Genomic DNA, 15,728 nt, shown 5'->3' with positions numbered 1-15,728 from the left:
CTTGAAGGGTTTAAGGGAATGTGTTGACAATTAAAATTAAAATTAAAAAAATAATATATAACTATCCCACATTGATGTCAAGAGAAAACTGAACTAGTATATAAATCTCATGGGCCACTCCTCCTATCACCAATTAGTTTTAAATGAAATGCATGAATTTCTATCGATATGCGTCTTCTTCCGTGTTTTAATTGGTCACATCTCAGTTTAAAGTTCAGAGATAGTTTAAAGCATGTAATATTATTTACCCATCTAAGTGATGTAACGCAATAAGAAGGTTTTCACGATTGTATATTTGATAGAGATTTGCTTAAGGGCTCATAATATCAAAATATACTAATGGGTAAAGTAGAATTGTGATACAATAACCAACTTAATAGCCTCTACCGACAATTTTTCACACATAGGACAAAAAAATAAAGGAGATAGGATCTTCATTTGTCAAATATTTATGTCAAGCTCTAGGAGATCTTCTCTCGTAAAAAAACAGCAGTCTCCTAAAAGTAGAAAGTTTTAAAATAATAGGAGTAAGAATTTTAATGCAAAATTAATATTGTAAGAGAGATAGAAATAAAAATGTGTTGGTGAAAAATAGATCTTACATCATTAAAGTGAGAAATTTTGCAAAATAGAAAGTTTCGATTTTTAAAGAACGGGGGAGTAATAAAACCACTATGATAATAAAATTATAAATAAAATTAATATATTTACAAAGCTCTTCAATATGATTAAGTATAATTATAGAGAAAATTGGACTCTAATACGACTATGCGAGACAAATGGAAGTGTAAAAACAAAAGAATTTTGAGGTCCCTCATCATCATCAAGCGAACGTAACCTCACCACCATAATCATGTCACACTAGTATATCCTTCGATGGCAAATTTGCAATAGCAGAAAAACTGTTACCAAAAAATAAATGAAAATAATTTCTCATTCCGTCCCAATTAAGTTGAGATATTTTTTTGACACATAAATTAAGAAATTAATATTTATTTTTTTATCAAAAAGAAATAACTCGACTTAATTAAAACATCACAAATAAAGAATACGAGTCAACTAAGTTGAGACAGAAGAAGTGCGTAAGGACCTGCTTGAAAATCAATAGAAGTACAACTTCCATACTAAAAACTAAAAATTGCTGGTTGCCTAGCCTATAATATCTTCTTTTTTGATAAATAGTAAAGCAAGCCACAATATAATCTCCATCGAGGAGTAGAAAAGATAAAACAAACATATAATCTCCATGGGCAACACAATGGTTTTGTAAAAGATTCAACACCCGTTAATTGCTCTAAGATATTACGGGACGGGACGGGACCCATCCGTCTTCTAACATGGGGAAAACGCTAATAATTAAAGTAGTTAAATTAGCTGGTGGAATCTTACAATATATTCTTCCTCAATTATTGGGAAATCTGACCTTTTGGGACTCCATAATAAAGACGAAGCTTCCTCACGTTCACAATGGGACCAATGCGTTACAACTTTTATTAGAAGATTAAGAAAAGCAGACATACATCTTTTAAGGAAACAAACTAACAAAACCACCTAATTAGAAGAAAATTCTAACAAGAGAAAAAAGGATAAGAATGATTGAGCATTCATATGAAGGTTTTTTCTTTTGGTGATATTTAATTGAATCCCTTTCATGACTCATTTGTTTATAGTAGTGTATTCAAATTTGATTTAACTACTACTATGCATGTGAGCCTATGAAATCTATCCCAATTCTTTATCTATTCTGTCAATTACTATCATATCAAGCTTATAATTAAAAAAATCATCCCAGCCAAAAAATAATTAAAAAATGATCCCAGCTAAAAAATAATTAAAAGTCACAACATAGTAGTAATAGTAGTAGTACTTATTGTGTCTGTGAAGGGTGCGACGTAACAAAAAAAGACTAAATATCTCACATGGCAGAGCTTATATGAACAATTGAACATTCATACAAACTATCATAGTTCAAATAAGATTATTTATTTGCCTCAAACCATGTGATTACTAAATCCAACACAGCCACATATTATTTTAATTAAAGATTGAATCGAATGATGTTGGATCACTCCTACCCCAAACGGTTAACAAATCAAATCTTCAAAAAGTCTACCCTTTTTTCAAATATTTTGAAAAGTTAGCAAACACTTGAGAAATTATAATATTGCTGTCACCTTGCTCAACTACCACATTTTTATTTTGTGTTGTCCATTAAGTTCTATCACATCCCTTTAGTTCTTGGGAAGCTTGAAAGAGAATCCAATAAAAAACCAACTTATAAACCAACAAAACTCCAATATTCAAGATGGGTTTCATTCATTCTGCAATATTGATATAATAAAATTACAACACCTTAATTCCTTTCCTCCATCTTAAAACATCACCATTGTCAAACTCAGCCTTGTTTACTACTTAGGCCGTGTTAGTATAGCAAAAACAGCCTACTCATATATATATACATAGACATTTGATGCAAGCTGCTTCCACTCTTCATCAATATTCTACCTTCCACACTACACTTCCCATGTCTTCCTCGGCCGACCTGAGCTCAGCCGGTGGGATGAAGCAGTCCACCGAGAGCCCCGGAACATTGAAAGCCACCTCCTCAATTGTCCAAGCCTCCTCCATCCTGGTCTTGGTATGACTCATCGCCCTCTCCCCAAACCTGTAAAGGGTGACCACAGAGTGGCCCGAGTGAGCAACCATGACTCCTTCAATGGACCGGTAGTCATCCATGTACGAGTTGGTGGTGGTCTCCCAGTACACAGCCTCCCCGCCATTGGACTGGATGCGCGTGAGATGGGAGTCCTCCATCTGCACGAGCAGCCCTGTCCTCTGGCTGAAGTACCCGAACAGTACGTGTCTGATGATCTCAGCTGGCCCTTCGCTCCTCCCCTTGAGCGTGCGCTGATCAGCAGTGACCTTGAGGATGAAGCACTCCTCCCCGTTCACACTCTTCTCCCCAATGCACACTGCATTCGCAAACATAACAGCCGTGGTCCACGGATCAAGCCCCTGCACAGATAAAACAAAACCATCACTACAACCACAGTGAAGTTTGAAGGATCAATTTTGAAAGTGTGAAATGCACAGACTTGAAGGGCGCGGCGCAGGGGCCTAACAGGGCCTTTTGCAGTGTGTGCACCGAGCCAGGGAGTGCGCCTCCACACGAGCTTCCCGTTGCTTCCAGCGTGAACTTTGCTCCCCCCAACTGCCAGCTCCACGTACCACATATCCGGATTCATCTGCCAGAGGACGAAGCTGCCCGACTCAGGGGCTCTCCCGGCATTCCTGTTCTTCACCACCTTCGTCGCGCTCTCGAACTCCGAGGCAATCATCTTTACCTTCCCTAGCGTGTAAGCATTCTTGATCAAGCTATGAGTCTTGTGCCCTCCTGAAGCTGCTGTGTATTGCTGCAAAATGTACTGTGCTGAACAAGTCTCCTGCAAAATTACAATTAAATGATTACACAAGTCCATTCACCATCTCTTCAATTGAAAACAATGAAATCAAATCAAGTCAAATCTGTGTTTTGCAAGGTACATTTTCTTAGCACATATGATAAATTTTACTAGTTAATAGAGAGAGATATAATAAACGCATTCTAAAAATCAAATTGAAACTATAACCCTAGTTCTTCATCATTAAAAAGGAATCAACATCTCAAGCAAAATTGGCCACAGAGAAAGCAGGAAAAGTAGCTAATAATGGTTATTGAGAGAGAGAGATCATACAATTGGAGTGTCTTTAACACTGAGGTGAGGCAAAGGATCAATGGTGCTAACGTGCACCGGCGCGAGTGGCGCACCCATAACCCCAAGCAGAAGCCTCAAATCAGACGCCTTATTCCCACCCCCACTCTCACTAACGGCGGGAAGCGAAGGATTGCGGCTGAGCTGGCCCCGGACCCACTGCCCCAGCCCCGATCCCGCACGCTTCGACCCGATAATGTCCGCTCCATTCGGATCCGGGCCCTCCATCAGCGGCGCCAGAGCCTCCCCGGCCGGCCTCAGGCTGCTCGATCTCGCAATTAGCGGCTCAGGATTACTCGCGCCGACCTTCTTCCGACAAAAAATGCCCGACATTGGCGAAGCGACCCGGGCCAGAGACCTCGCCGGAGATAATCCGCGCGCCACCTCCTCTTTCAGAGCCGAAAAGAAGCCTTGTCTCTTCTCCATCCTGCTTTATCTCTTTGTATCTAGATAGAGAAGCGAGGATTAAACGCATGTGCCGCCATTTGTCGATGCTTTCTCGCTCAAACAGAGCGCATGAAAAGCTTAGAGAGAGAAAAATTGGTAGTTAGAGAAATGAAGGGAGTGAAGATCTCGTTGAGAGTAGGTGCAAAGCAGAGACGGAAGTGAGTGTAGTGTAGACAGAGGGAGGGAGCAAGAGCAATGGTAATTTATTAATCCATATTATTGAAAATCCACAATTTCTTGTTAAGTTCATAATTTTAATATTTTTTTCTTAATTGTCCTATGACAAAAAAATTCGGCTTGCTAGGTGTATTTATTGTATGACTCAATTTGTCAATTCATATATAGTTTCCTCAAAAATATGTAATTATGGGAGGATAATTGGAAAAACATCAAACTAATATAATGCGTCATTTTAAAATTTACATAATTGACTTGAAATTGACCAAAATGTGTGGGGGGTTTTTTTTTGTCAAAATTGTATTTTAATAATTTATTTATTAGTACTACAGATCCTTTTTTAACATGCTTAACTAAGTACCTTCCAATTATATAGAATAATTATGTTTGTTTGGTGATAAATAGGCAAATTAGTGTACTTTATTGTGGTATTAACTGCTGAACGCGTTTTCACCAATAAATATATACGCATTAATCGCATTTTGATTACGTATCAATGCGTGTATGTGTAATAAATATTTATTCTTGACTGATGATTTTGTGGACTTTTACTATTAAAAATGACGAGATTGTGCATTGCGGGTTTAAGTCGTATTTCTTGATTTACTTCTGCTTTTTTTTAAGAATGTGATTTTTTGTCCATAAATAATTTTGCTTAATTTGTCTCAGATTTTCGTGATTGTTAATAAGAGGTTAGTGTGTAAAATTTGGACGGACGGGATTGGATGATTGATTTGAAACAGTCGATTTCAAAGTGATAGAGTACAATCTAATTGCACGTTATCGAGAAACTTGCTCAAAAATATTACTCCCTATATATTAGTTCTACAAGTTATTCAAAAACCTATCACTAAAATCATAGGATAGTGTTGCGTGAAATCGTTTCACATGTCAAAATTTGTAAGACCATGCAATTATAGTCTATAGACATATTAATCAAAATAGATTAACTACTAATAAAACATGCAGGGCATGTTTGGTACTGTAATTAAATATGTTCAACCTAGAGGATAATAAGTCATATCATCTCATTTAACTAAATAATTTCATAACTTAATCCCATAATAGATTATGACATGATGCCATGCAAGTATTGAATTACTGCCCACCTAAGATGTCGAATAAAAGGCATAAATTGTTAAACATCATTGTTTGGTGACGGGCTTTTGTACATCTACGATTTAAATGGTAAAGTCCAGCCCAATTATGATCAATGCTACCCACAACTGGAATGCTGTTATTAATTTCGTTCATGCATTTCTAATTTATTTATTGATAATATGTTTGGAATAGTATACAATTCACTACTATACGATAATGATTATAATTTTTTAAATACTTTGAACGATTCTTTTAACTATGAAAGATAAATGTTGCCCAAATTCATCATCTATGAAACTATTGTGTTCTATATTGGCAGATCAAAGTTAAAATTTTCATTAAATTCAGTATTTGGAGTTGTCACGAATTCTATGGAGTGATACCTCCGCCCTTGGGCATGGGTTCATTTATAGTTCCCATTTATCATTCATTGTCAGCGACGACTACTGCACTACCTATGAACTTCTAACACTGTCTTCTTATTTTATATATACGACTATACAAGTTCTATTTCATGGATATACTGTTGGCCTCAATTATAAACCCCTTTCATTTACTTGTAGGTTTTATGAGTGTAATAATTGAAAATATATTACCACTAATAAGAACACACTTGACCGCACATGCGGATAGTTTATCTCTCTCATGTTTAGGTATATGGACGAAAACTGAACAACCAAATATTCGGGGCGAAGGGTTAATGGCAAAGGAATTTGCGTATGGGTTGAGAGAGCTCTGAGTTTGGAGATTTAGGGTACTGGTTGGGAGACGGTTGACTAGGTAGACTGATGTGGCAACAACCACATGCCAGAATTTTCGGGGAGTATGAGAATCAATGAGCATGGCACGAGCCATTTCTAAAATGGTACGGTTTCATCTTTCGGAGACGTCGTTCTGTTCGGGAGTGTATGGACAAGTTGTTTGGTGAACTAGGTCATTTTCAAGGAAGAAGTCTTTCATAGTGGAATTAAAAAATTCCCCCCATTGTCAGACCGGAAGACTTTGATAGTTTTCTGAAATTGAGTTTGTATTTTCTTAAAGAAATGAACAAAGTTATCAAAAACCTCACTTTTTTGTTTCAGAAAATATACCCACGTCATACGAGTGCAATCACCCACGGAAATAAGAAAATATCTAAGACCTTGACCCCCAATAACTGGTGATGGACCTCACACATCAGAATGAATAAGATCAAAAAGTGAACCAACAAGAGTATTATTCAATTTGTAGGAATGTCTATGACTTTTGGCCAATGAACAAGTCTCACAATTTAAATCTAGATAAAACTTAGGAAAAAATATTTTTAGATAACTCGTGGATGGATGCCCCAATCTGCGATGCCAAAGCCAAGCCTCCCTTTCCGTAGATCCGTGAGTCAACATAGCGGTTCCGGATTGAGCTATCTCATCAACGTAGTACAGACCGTCCCTCTTAGTGCCATGTCCAATTATCCGCCCTGTTCTGATATCCTATAAAAGACAAAAGTGCGGTTGCATTATAAGCGTGCAGTTTAATTCCTTGGTAACATGGCTTATGGAAAGCAATTTGTGAGATAGGGACGTAATAAATAAACAGTTTGACAATGTTAAGGATGGTGAAATTTTCACAGTTCCCGCCCCTTTCACTTCGGTTAACTCTCCACTCGACGTTTGGATGTAATTCTGTGGTGCATCGTGCATATTAGTAATATCTGATGCATCATAGGTCGTTGTGTCAGTGGCTCCACAATCAAAAATCCAGTTCTTACTTTTACCGAGTGACGATGTACACATGGCATATGAATTGGGCATTTTTTCGAGGAGCTGAAAAGAATTTTGACAAAGTATGGGGGCTGTTTTCGGGTGTTTGGGCTTTCTGGGGTCGGTTTTGGAATATTTGGGTTTTAGGTGGGCATCATAGGAATTGTTTGGATGGGGTACTGGGCGGAATTTAGGAGAGTTTTTGGGGTCTAAATTCAATTGGGTGGAAGTTGGAGGCTCTAGGGTTAAACTCTCTTTACCTAACCCTAACTTACCATCCCACTCCATTTGCGTCGCCTCTGTCGAAGATGAAGCCTTCTCTGTTGAAATTCCGACCAAGGCATTTCTAGTCCTTGTACCCTCGCCCACCGGTTGTAGCCCGCCGCCTCGGACAGTAGCAGCTCCTCCTGAGTTGCCTCCGATGGTGGCGACGGCTTCTCGTCCGTTTCCCGTGACTGTGACATCCGCTTGGGAGCAGACCAACTTGAACTTGTCTTTCTTAGTTCGCCTGTTCCAGTTTCCACCACATTTGCCTCTTATGCCGCCCTGGTAATTCTGTCGCTGGTTTCCCGGTGGGCGTCGGGCGGCCAATCCGGCACCTATTCCATGCGAGGCCACCTTCTCGTTGGTATTTCCCTGTCGAAGGACGGACAATCGGGCCTCTTCTTTTCGAAGTGAGGCGTACGCCGTTTCTACTGAGAGAAGTGGTTCATTCCTCAGTATTTCCCTCTTTACAGTTTCATATTGGTCATTCAACGCACTCATGAATTGATATAATCTCTGTTCTTGTACATCTTGATCGTGCATTTTGATATCTCTCAGATCGATCATCCGATTTGGTTTCTTCTGATCTATGGACACCCATAGGTCTTTGAGGGTAGCCCATACTTCCTCTAGTGATTCTTCCTTTTGTTTCATTGTAATTGCTCTCCTATAAAGATCGTATACTTGTATGGTATCACCGCCGCTAGCATATGTGATTGCTAGAATATCCCAAACCTCCTTTGCTGTTGGATATTATGATACTCGATTGACAATTTTTTGTCCCAGATTTTGGACCAACCATGTGAACACAAGGTTGTCTGCTTGCTGCCATCAGAGGAAGTCTGGATCGGTTTCTGGTGGTGGGGGTGGTACTCCAGTGATGTGAGAAACCATCCCCCTGCTGTTAATCGATTTCTTTATGAGCCCCGCCAATAAATGATAGTTATCGCCGTTCATCTTGAATCCGACAACTAGTGGTGTAGAGTCGATTCTATATTCTTAATGTTTGGGAGTCTGTGGGGTTGCTGGTACCATATGCTGAGTGTGTGCCAAACTATGGCGCATAAACTCTGCGAATATTCGAGCAAACTGCTCTGTTTCAGTTGGTTTGGGTTCTTCGTTATTTTATGAAATTTTTGGTGTTTGTGAACAGGAAAGGGCTACAGATCTTGGTTAATTGGTCGAGATTGTGATAAAACTCTTCTGAGTGTCAATCTTACTCTGATACCATCTTAAATGGTGCATGCAACATATTGGATTAAGGAAGAGAGAAAAAGAGGAGCGTATGATATGTCTGGTTTGTAATTTCATTGTATATTATTCCTATGTGTATTACAGTTTAAATAGAGTCCGGAAATATATATATATATATATATATATATATATATATAGAGAGTCCGAAAAAATATATATATAAGGATGTATTCATTTCTTTTTTGTATATTTTGTTCTTTGTTCTTTTTAATCTCAGCCCCACGATTTTGTCATCCGACGGTTAGATTGGTGCCACGTGTCATTTAATAATGCAGATTTTCAGTTGAATAATGCACACCGACTAATAATGCACCATTATAGTGTAATAATGCAGATCATCTGGACCGTTGATGAATGAGATCTAACGGCCCATATTAAGAAGAATAAAGGATCTAAGGGATGAATAGGAGAATAACGCTCCTCTATATATATATATGATCATGATAATATACAAACCCTCTATAATACAAACTATACAAACTTTAGGCGCTGACATTGTTGACATTCCCCCCAGTGACAGAATTTGTATTAGGCGTTGACACTCCCCTAGTGACAGAATTTGTATTTGGCGTTGACATTGACATATGAATCCCATTGCTAACCGTTGATTACTTACAATGAGTGTGTAGGATCAATGTCAACGCCTAATACAAATTCTGTCACTGGGGGGAATGTCAATGTCAACGCATAATACAAATTCTGTCACTGGGGGGAATGTCAACAATGTCAACGCCTAAAGTTTGTACATATATATATAGGGATGTATTCATTTACTTTTTGCATATTTCCTCCTTTTTCCTTCTTGATCTCAGCCCCACGATTTTGTCATCTGACGGTTAGATTGATGTCACGTGTCATTTAATAATGCAGATTTTCAGTTGAATAATGCACACCGACTAATAATGCACCATTATAGTGTAATAATGCAGATTTTCAGTTGAATAATGCACACCGACTAATAATGCACCATTATAGTATAATAATGCAGATCATCTGGATCGTTGATGAATGAGATCTAACGGCTCATATTAAGAAGAATAAAGGATCTAAGGGATGAATAGGAGAATAACGCTCCCCTGGGGATGTATTCATTTCCTTTTTGTATCTTTTGTTATTTGTTCTTTTTAATCTCATCCCCACGATTTTGTCATCCGACGGTTAGATTGATGCCACGTGTCATTTAATAATGCAGATTTTCAGTTGAATAATGCACACCGACTAATAATGCACCATTATAGTGTAATAATGCAGATTTTCAATTGAATAATGCACACCGACTAATAATGCACCATTATAGTGTAATAATGCAGATCATCTGGACCGTTGATGAATGAGATCTAACGGCCCATATTAAGAAGAATAAAGGATCTAAGGGATGAATAGGAGAATAACGCTCCCCTATATATATATATATAAATTAAAAATTTTAAATGGTTATATTACCATTTGTAACGGTAAAAAAAAATTATTTTTTTCTTTTTTTATTCTATAAATACTCCCATTACCTCTTTCATTTTACACACAAACACACATCTCTCATCTTTTTTTCTTCTCATCACTATCAAATCATCTCTCTTTCCTCTCCAATTTCTGCAAAAATGTCCGGTGACGAAAACTACGGCGGCGAGGGCGGCTTCCGGTTCCGGTTCGTCGCCGGGCACCCAAGGGCTCGTCTACGCCGGCGTACCAAACACCATCTTTTCCAGTTGAGGCATACTATCGTCCCTCCGCCCCAAGGTATGGGCAAACGCAGGGATTATCCCAAATTATAGAGAATTTTCCAGCGGAACACACTCCGGAAAACCTTCCGGCCGAAGCTAGAAGAGGAGGAAACGGAGGAGGACGAAGCGGTGGAAGCTCCGCCAGTCGCGGATTTGATGATGAGAAGGAAGAGGAGGAGGACCTAGGCTGTCATCCATACAGCTCCAAGGAGACGATGGCTCTGTTTAACGCTTGGATCAACATCTCGTACGATCCCATCGTCGGGAATGAACAAACCCGCAAGTGTTTTTGGGAAAAGGTCACCGACGTATACAACAAGGAAAAACCGAAGGGGGCCGCCGCCCTAACTTGAAGATGCTTCGCAGTCATTTTGACCGAACCGACAGAGATATCAAAAATTTTGTGGGATCTACAAGAATGAAGCGGAGAATTACCGAAGCGGAGCCAGTGGAGCCGACATTCTGAGAGCCGCTTTGCGAGTCTTTAAATCCAGCACTAAAAACGAATTCAAACATGCCGATGTTTGGGAGTCGGTCAAAGACATTGAAAGGTGGCTGACAATGTCCAGTCCAGCACGGGCTCGAGCTCGAAACGCACGAAGCACAACGCGGGTGGCCAATACTCGTCTAGTGAGGGCGTGGAAGGCAACGCCTAACAAGTGGTTGAGTGTCCGGCATCCGATGCAGGGGCTCCTCCGGTACACGACATCGGCCGCAAGGGATCAAGGCGGCGAAGGCGGCTAGAGCTCGCGCAGGGAGGGGCCGAGGCGAATCAAGCCAGGCGGGCTCCCAAGGGCCGCCGTACTCCCTAATGTCCATGTACTTCACCGCCACGATGGTTGTCACTTCTCGCATGACGTCTGCCCAATATCAAGCCCATCTTATCGGCATTGCGTATCTGGCGAGATAACTAGATATTCCTCCTCAATTCGGTGAACTGCCACCGCCTTCGGGGGATGATTCGCCGGCGGAGTAGTTTTTATAATTTAAGTGTGCAATTTTTAATTTCTAGTATTTTCAATCATGTCTTTTTTTAAAGATTTTAATTTTTTTTGTTTTTTTTAGTATTTTAAATTGTAGTTTTCTTTTATATAATGAACTGTATTTTTATTAATTGAATTTGTTGGAAATAAAAATAAAAAATGAAATTGAATGAATAGTTAAGGGGTGAGATTATTAAGAGATGGAGGGATGCAGATGATATCTCTTATTTAAGAGATGAAGTAAAAAGTACAGTGGGGCCCATGAATAGTGAAGGATGAGACTGTATTGAGATAGGGATGCTGATGATCTTATTCCACACTTTTCGCATTTTTTCCAGTTGGTATGAATTTGTTTTGTGTTAGAGTAACTCTATGCAAAAATATATATGAAATTAAATTGAAGTTATTGATCAATAATCCCTATATATATTATAAATAATTAAATATTACCAAGGGAAAATAGATAAATGTACTTATTAATGATTACAAGTCCACATTTAACATGACACGAGTTTTAAGAAATATGAGACTTTGTAAGTCTATATGACTTTGTAAGTCCGTATGATAAAAAGTGGGTAGTAAAATATTAATGGAATATGGGTCCTAAAGTTTTAATTTTATAGTGAAATGTGAGTGAGATATAGCTAGTAAATGTGAGATTTATTACTAAAAATAATAAAAATAAATAAAACATTTATTGATAGATGAAAGAAAATTACAAACTGGCATTTTTATTGGTGGACGTATATGTCGAAACATTAATGAACTTTGGCTAGAATATTTTCAATAAAATATATTTGAGTGAGACTTTATATTAGTTCATTTCAAATGAGAGTAGTACCTATTTATGTTTCTAAATGCGATTTTTTTTTCAAATTTTAGGAATCTAAATAGTCATCCTCCGTCTCATGTTATTTGCACTTTTTATTTCAATCCGTCCCGAACTATTGCATTATTTCTATTATAATAAGAATTAGAGTATTTATTAGTAAAATATTAGAATTAATTAAATGTTTCCTTATTATATTTAAAATAATGATCTGATTACACTAATTACTCGATCATTAATTTACGACCTAAAATAAAAGGTTTGAGTTGCACGAATGAGGTAATAATTCACGTCAGACGTATCTGAGCTTACAAATATAATAAAAGTCGTCAGACGTATCTGAGCTTACAAACACAATTTGTTAGTAATGTCTACGTACTATACCCTAGCCCCTAAGCTTATTAAACCCTTAGGGGAAACAAGAAACGTGTGTCAAACATCATAACATGGTACATCTTATTCGTATGCATTGCAGTTCACATATTGTGCATTATATAGTTAATAACATCCATTACTCGTGACAATTTGGTGAATTATTCTTATCGTTTTATAATTTGTTATTAATGCGTACGTACTATACCCTAGCCCCTAAGCTTATTAAACCCTTAGGGGAAACAAGAAACTTGTGTCAAACATCATAACACAACACATCTTGTTCGTATGCATTGCAGTTCACAAATTGTGCATTATATAGTCAAATATATCCATTACTCGTTACCATGTGAAGATTACATACATGTCTACGTACTATACCCTAGCCCCTAAGCTTATTAAACCCTTAGGGGAAACAAGAAACGTGTGTCAAACATCATAACAAAACACATCTTGTTCGTATGCATTGCAGTTCACATGTTGTGCATTATATAGGCAATTATATGCATTACTCGTGACCATGTGGTGCATTATTCGTAGCGGTTTCCAGCCATTATTAGATTACTATTGTACCCTCATAATGCACAAAATAGGACAAATAATGCAACACGGGATTAATTACCCAATGTTGATCTTGACCGTCCATTTCTCTAATCTAATGGCTGATATTAAGAAGGAAAAAGGAGGAAATATAGGAAAAGGAAATGAATACATCCCTTTTAATAAGTGGAATTAAGTATTTAGAGATAATACAGTGGTTCGTCTGATAACCCGGTCCACGACTCCAATTGCAACCGGTCTACAAAGACTCCGTATATATATACTCATAAACATTGATACGCAGAAGAATCTGCCCAGAACCCTAATTTTATTGAGCAGCATATTTGGGCGCCGCCGAAGCAATGGGGAAATCGATCAGATCGAAGAGGGAGAAGAGGCTGAGGTCGATTAGGAGGGAGATGGTTGAGCCGATTTACGACAAGAAGGACGCCGCCAAGCTAGCCATCCAGGAGGCCGCCCTCGCCGCTCCCAAGCTCCCAGTTAAACCCACTCGCGCCGACGACGATGCCTCCGTCTCTTTCGCCGCCATGGAAGTCGAGACTGCTGCGGATGATAATCAGAGTTCCAAATTCCTCAAACCTATTGGAAAGAAGCTCAAGAAGAAGATTAAGATTGCCAAGAAGAAGTTCCACGGCAAGGGAAAAATCAGAAGGAAAAACGTGTAATTTTGATGCTAGATTTCCTCCCTCTTTTGAAGCTTTTTGTTTTGTTTTGATCTATAAATGTTTCGATGCTACTTTGTTGAATTGATGTGAGGTAATGCGATAGCCAATTTGTTGAGGAAGAATTGAATCTACTCATTCGTATATGCTTCATCGTCATCCAATCTGAAGAGGAGCTATAATGAATTGATTGGCATCAGTTAATTAAATTGAGGTGAAAGATTGATGCTTTACAACTCGAATCTAAGTCCATGGTGATTGAGGGAGATATGTGGTGACTCTTACTCGTCCATTCTTTTCAGTTCATTCGTTAATTAGTGCTCGAGATAAATTGAGGCAAAATACAGAGTGTTTCATGTTTTGTGGTTAAAAAATAAAAAAGAATTACTAATAGATTATGGATTTTTGAATTATAAATCAAATTATTCAAGTTTTAAAAAGTTAAAAAGGTAAAAAAACCAGATTCATTTCGACCTCAACGAGTGGCCTTACGTTGCAACACCATTGGCCGAGACACAAAGTGCGCATCAAGCCACCTCTCGCTTAAAATGGTGAATGCTCTTATATGGCAAAATATTGTAGTGTGTATTGTATGTATTGATTTATTTGAAGTAGTCACAAATTACCAAGGTTCAAAACTTTGCGTATGATTTTCATCTATCATATTTCAGATTCAAAACTTTACGTAGTGAGAAATTAGCTTTTAGCCTTAGCCCTAGCCCTATAATAATGTGAATAGAATAAGTAAGTACTAAAATGTAACATTCATTTATTAAAATTAGTAAAAGTTAAAAGACACAACTAAAGGTTAATATCTTAATATGATAATATTAGATCTAAAATAGAATGTGAATAGAATAATTTAGTGAAATGTAACATACATTTATTAGAAAATATTAGTAAAAGTAAAAAGATCATCAATGGTTAATATCTCAACATGACAAAATTAGACCATTGATAAAATCTTGTCCAAATTTATATTCTTTTCACCGAGAATTTGATTCTTTGCGTATGGAAAATATTAAACTAATTAACCAAATCATCTAGATTGTGTAATCTACAATTATTGAAAATCTTATTGGAACATTAATTATCCCTATATAAACAGTATGTACATGGCATTACCAATAAACATTCGATCAACTTCAACAATGGCAAATCATTAAAACCTTTGTTTCTTCACCATATTCATCCTGATTCAGGCCATTGGTAAAACTCATCTAACTCTATCTTCTCCTTTAGTAATGGAATTTCATATGATTGAAAAAACACAAAATTAAACTATCTAAGTCCATGCAGGAAGTCTTCAAGTCTACGCTGTTGTGCCTTATGACCACAGTTACACACATGAGGCAAGTTTTTTTTTATTAATTATACATGTGTGTGTGTGATAAAAAAATATGATTTCTCTATATTTTCAGTGTTTGGAGAAGCCTCTGAGTCCTCATTACAATGGAGGTATAGTGGTGAATCCGGAATTCAACGAGGGACTGAAAGGATGGACGTCGTTTGGTTATGCGAAAATAAGACATGAAGAAGCCAACGATGGCAACAAATATATAGCTGCCACTGCTAGAAACCTACCCCACCATAGTGTTACTCAACAATTTGATTTTGACGAGGATAAGCTTTACACATTTTCTGGTAAAATTTAGATTAATTGATTTCTAAATAAAATGTTTTAGTAATTGTTAAGTTGCGATGGAAAGTGATTAAAATGGTTGATATTTTTTGAAGCGTGGCTGCAAGTAAGCAATGGCAGCGCTGATGTAGAAGCGGTTTTCAAGACAGCCACCGGCTCGATAACTACGGGCTGGGGCTCTGCAAAAGAGGGCTGCTGGTCCATGCTCAAGGGTGGCTTGGTTG

General features: G+C 37.8%; 2 protein-coding genes across 2 annotated transcripts; one reads left to right on the top strand and one right to left on the bottom strand.

The window, feature by feature from the left end:
* Positions 1-2,278: 2,278 nt before the first annotated feature.
* Positions 2,279-4,389, bottom strand: LOC121811144. Its single transcript, XM_042211941.1, has 3 exons — positions 3,735-4,389; positions 3,096-3,443; positions 2,279-3,015 (listed from the first exon to the last, which is right to left on the bottom strand). Exons 1-3 carry the CDS (start codon positions 4,176-4,178, stop codon positions 2,494-2,496), a joined length of 1,314 nt encoding a protein of 437 aa, XP_042067875.1. The 5' UTR covers positions 4,179-4,389; the 3' UTR covers positions 2,279-2,493.
* A 9,085-nt stretch (positions 4,390-13,474) lies between these two features.
* LOC121811632 lies at positions 13,475-13,987 on the top strand. The gene has a single exon (XM_042212515.1). The coding sequence runs from the start codon at positions 13,542-13,544 to the stop codon at positions 13,863-13,865; it is 324 nt and encodes a 107-aa protein (XP_042068449.1). The 5' UTR covers positions 13,475-13,541; the 3' UTR covers positions 13,866-13,987.
* Positions 13,988-15,728: the final 1,741 nt, after the last annotated feature.

The sequence above is a fragment of the Salvia splendens genome, chromosome 7 (genome assembly GCF_004379255.2).
Source record: "Salvia splendens isolate huo1 chromosome 7, SspV2, whole genome shotgun sequence".
Lineage (NCBI taxonomy): Eukaryota > Viridiplantae > Streptophyta > Magnoliopsida > Lamiales > Lamiaceae > Salvia > Salvia splendens.
This window is presented reverse-complemented; position numbering and strand designations above follow the sequence as displayed.

Excerpts from the sequence above, each read along its gene's own strand:
- LOC121811144 (XM_042211941.1), bottom strand. The coding sequence starts at position 4,178 with ATGGAGAAGAGACAAGGCTTCTTTTCGGCTCTGAAAGAGGAGGTGGCG. Across the intron at positions 3,444-3,734 it reads GTGTTAAAGACACTCCAATT|GAGACTTGTTCAGCACAGTA; the intron begins GTATGATCTCTC and ends GTAATTTTGCAG. Across the intron at positions 3,016-3,095 it reads CCCTGCGCCGCGCCCTTCAA|GGGCTTGATCCGTGGACCAC; the intron begins GTCTGTGCATTT and ends TTATCTGTGCAG.
- LOC121811632 (XM_042212515.1), top strand. The coding sequence starts at position 13,542 with ATGGGGAAATCGATCAGATCGAAGAGGGAGAAGAGGCTGAGGTCGATT.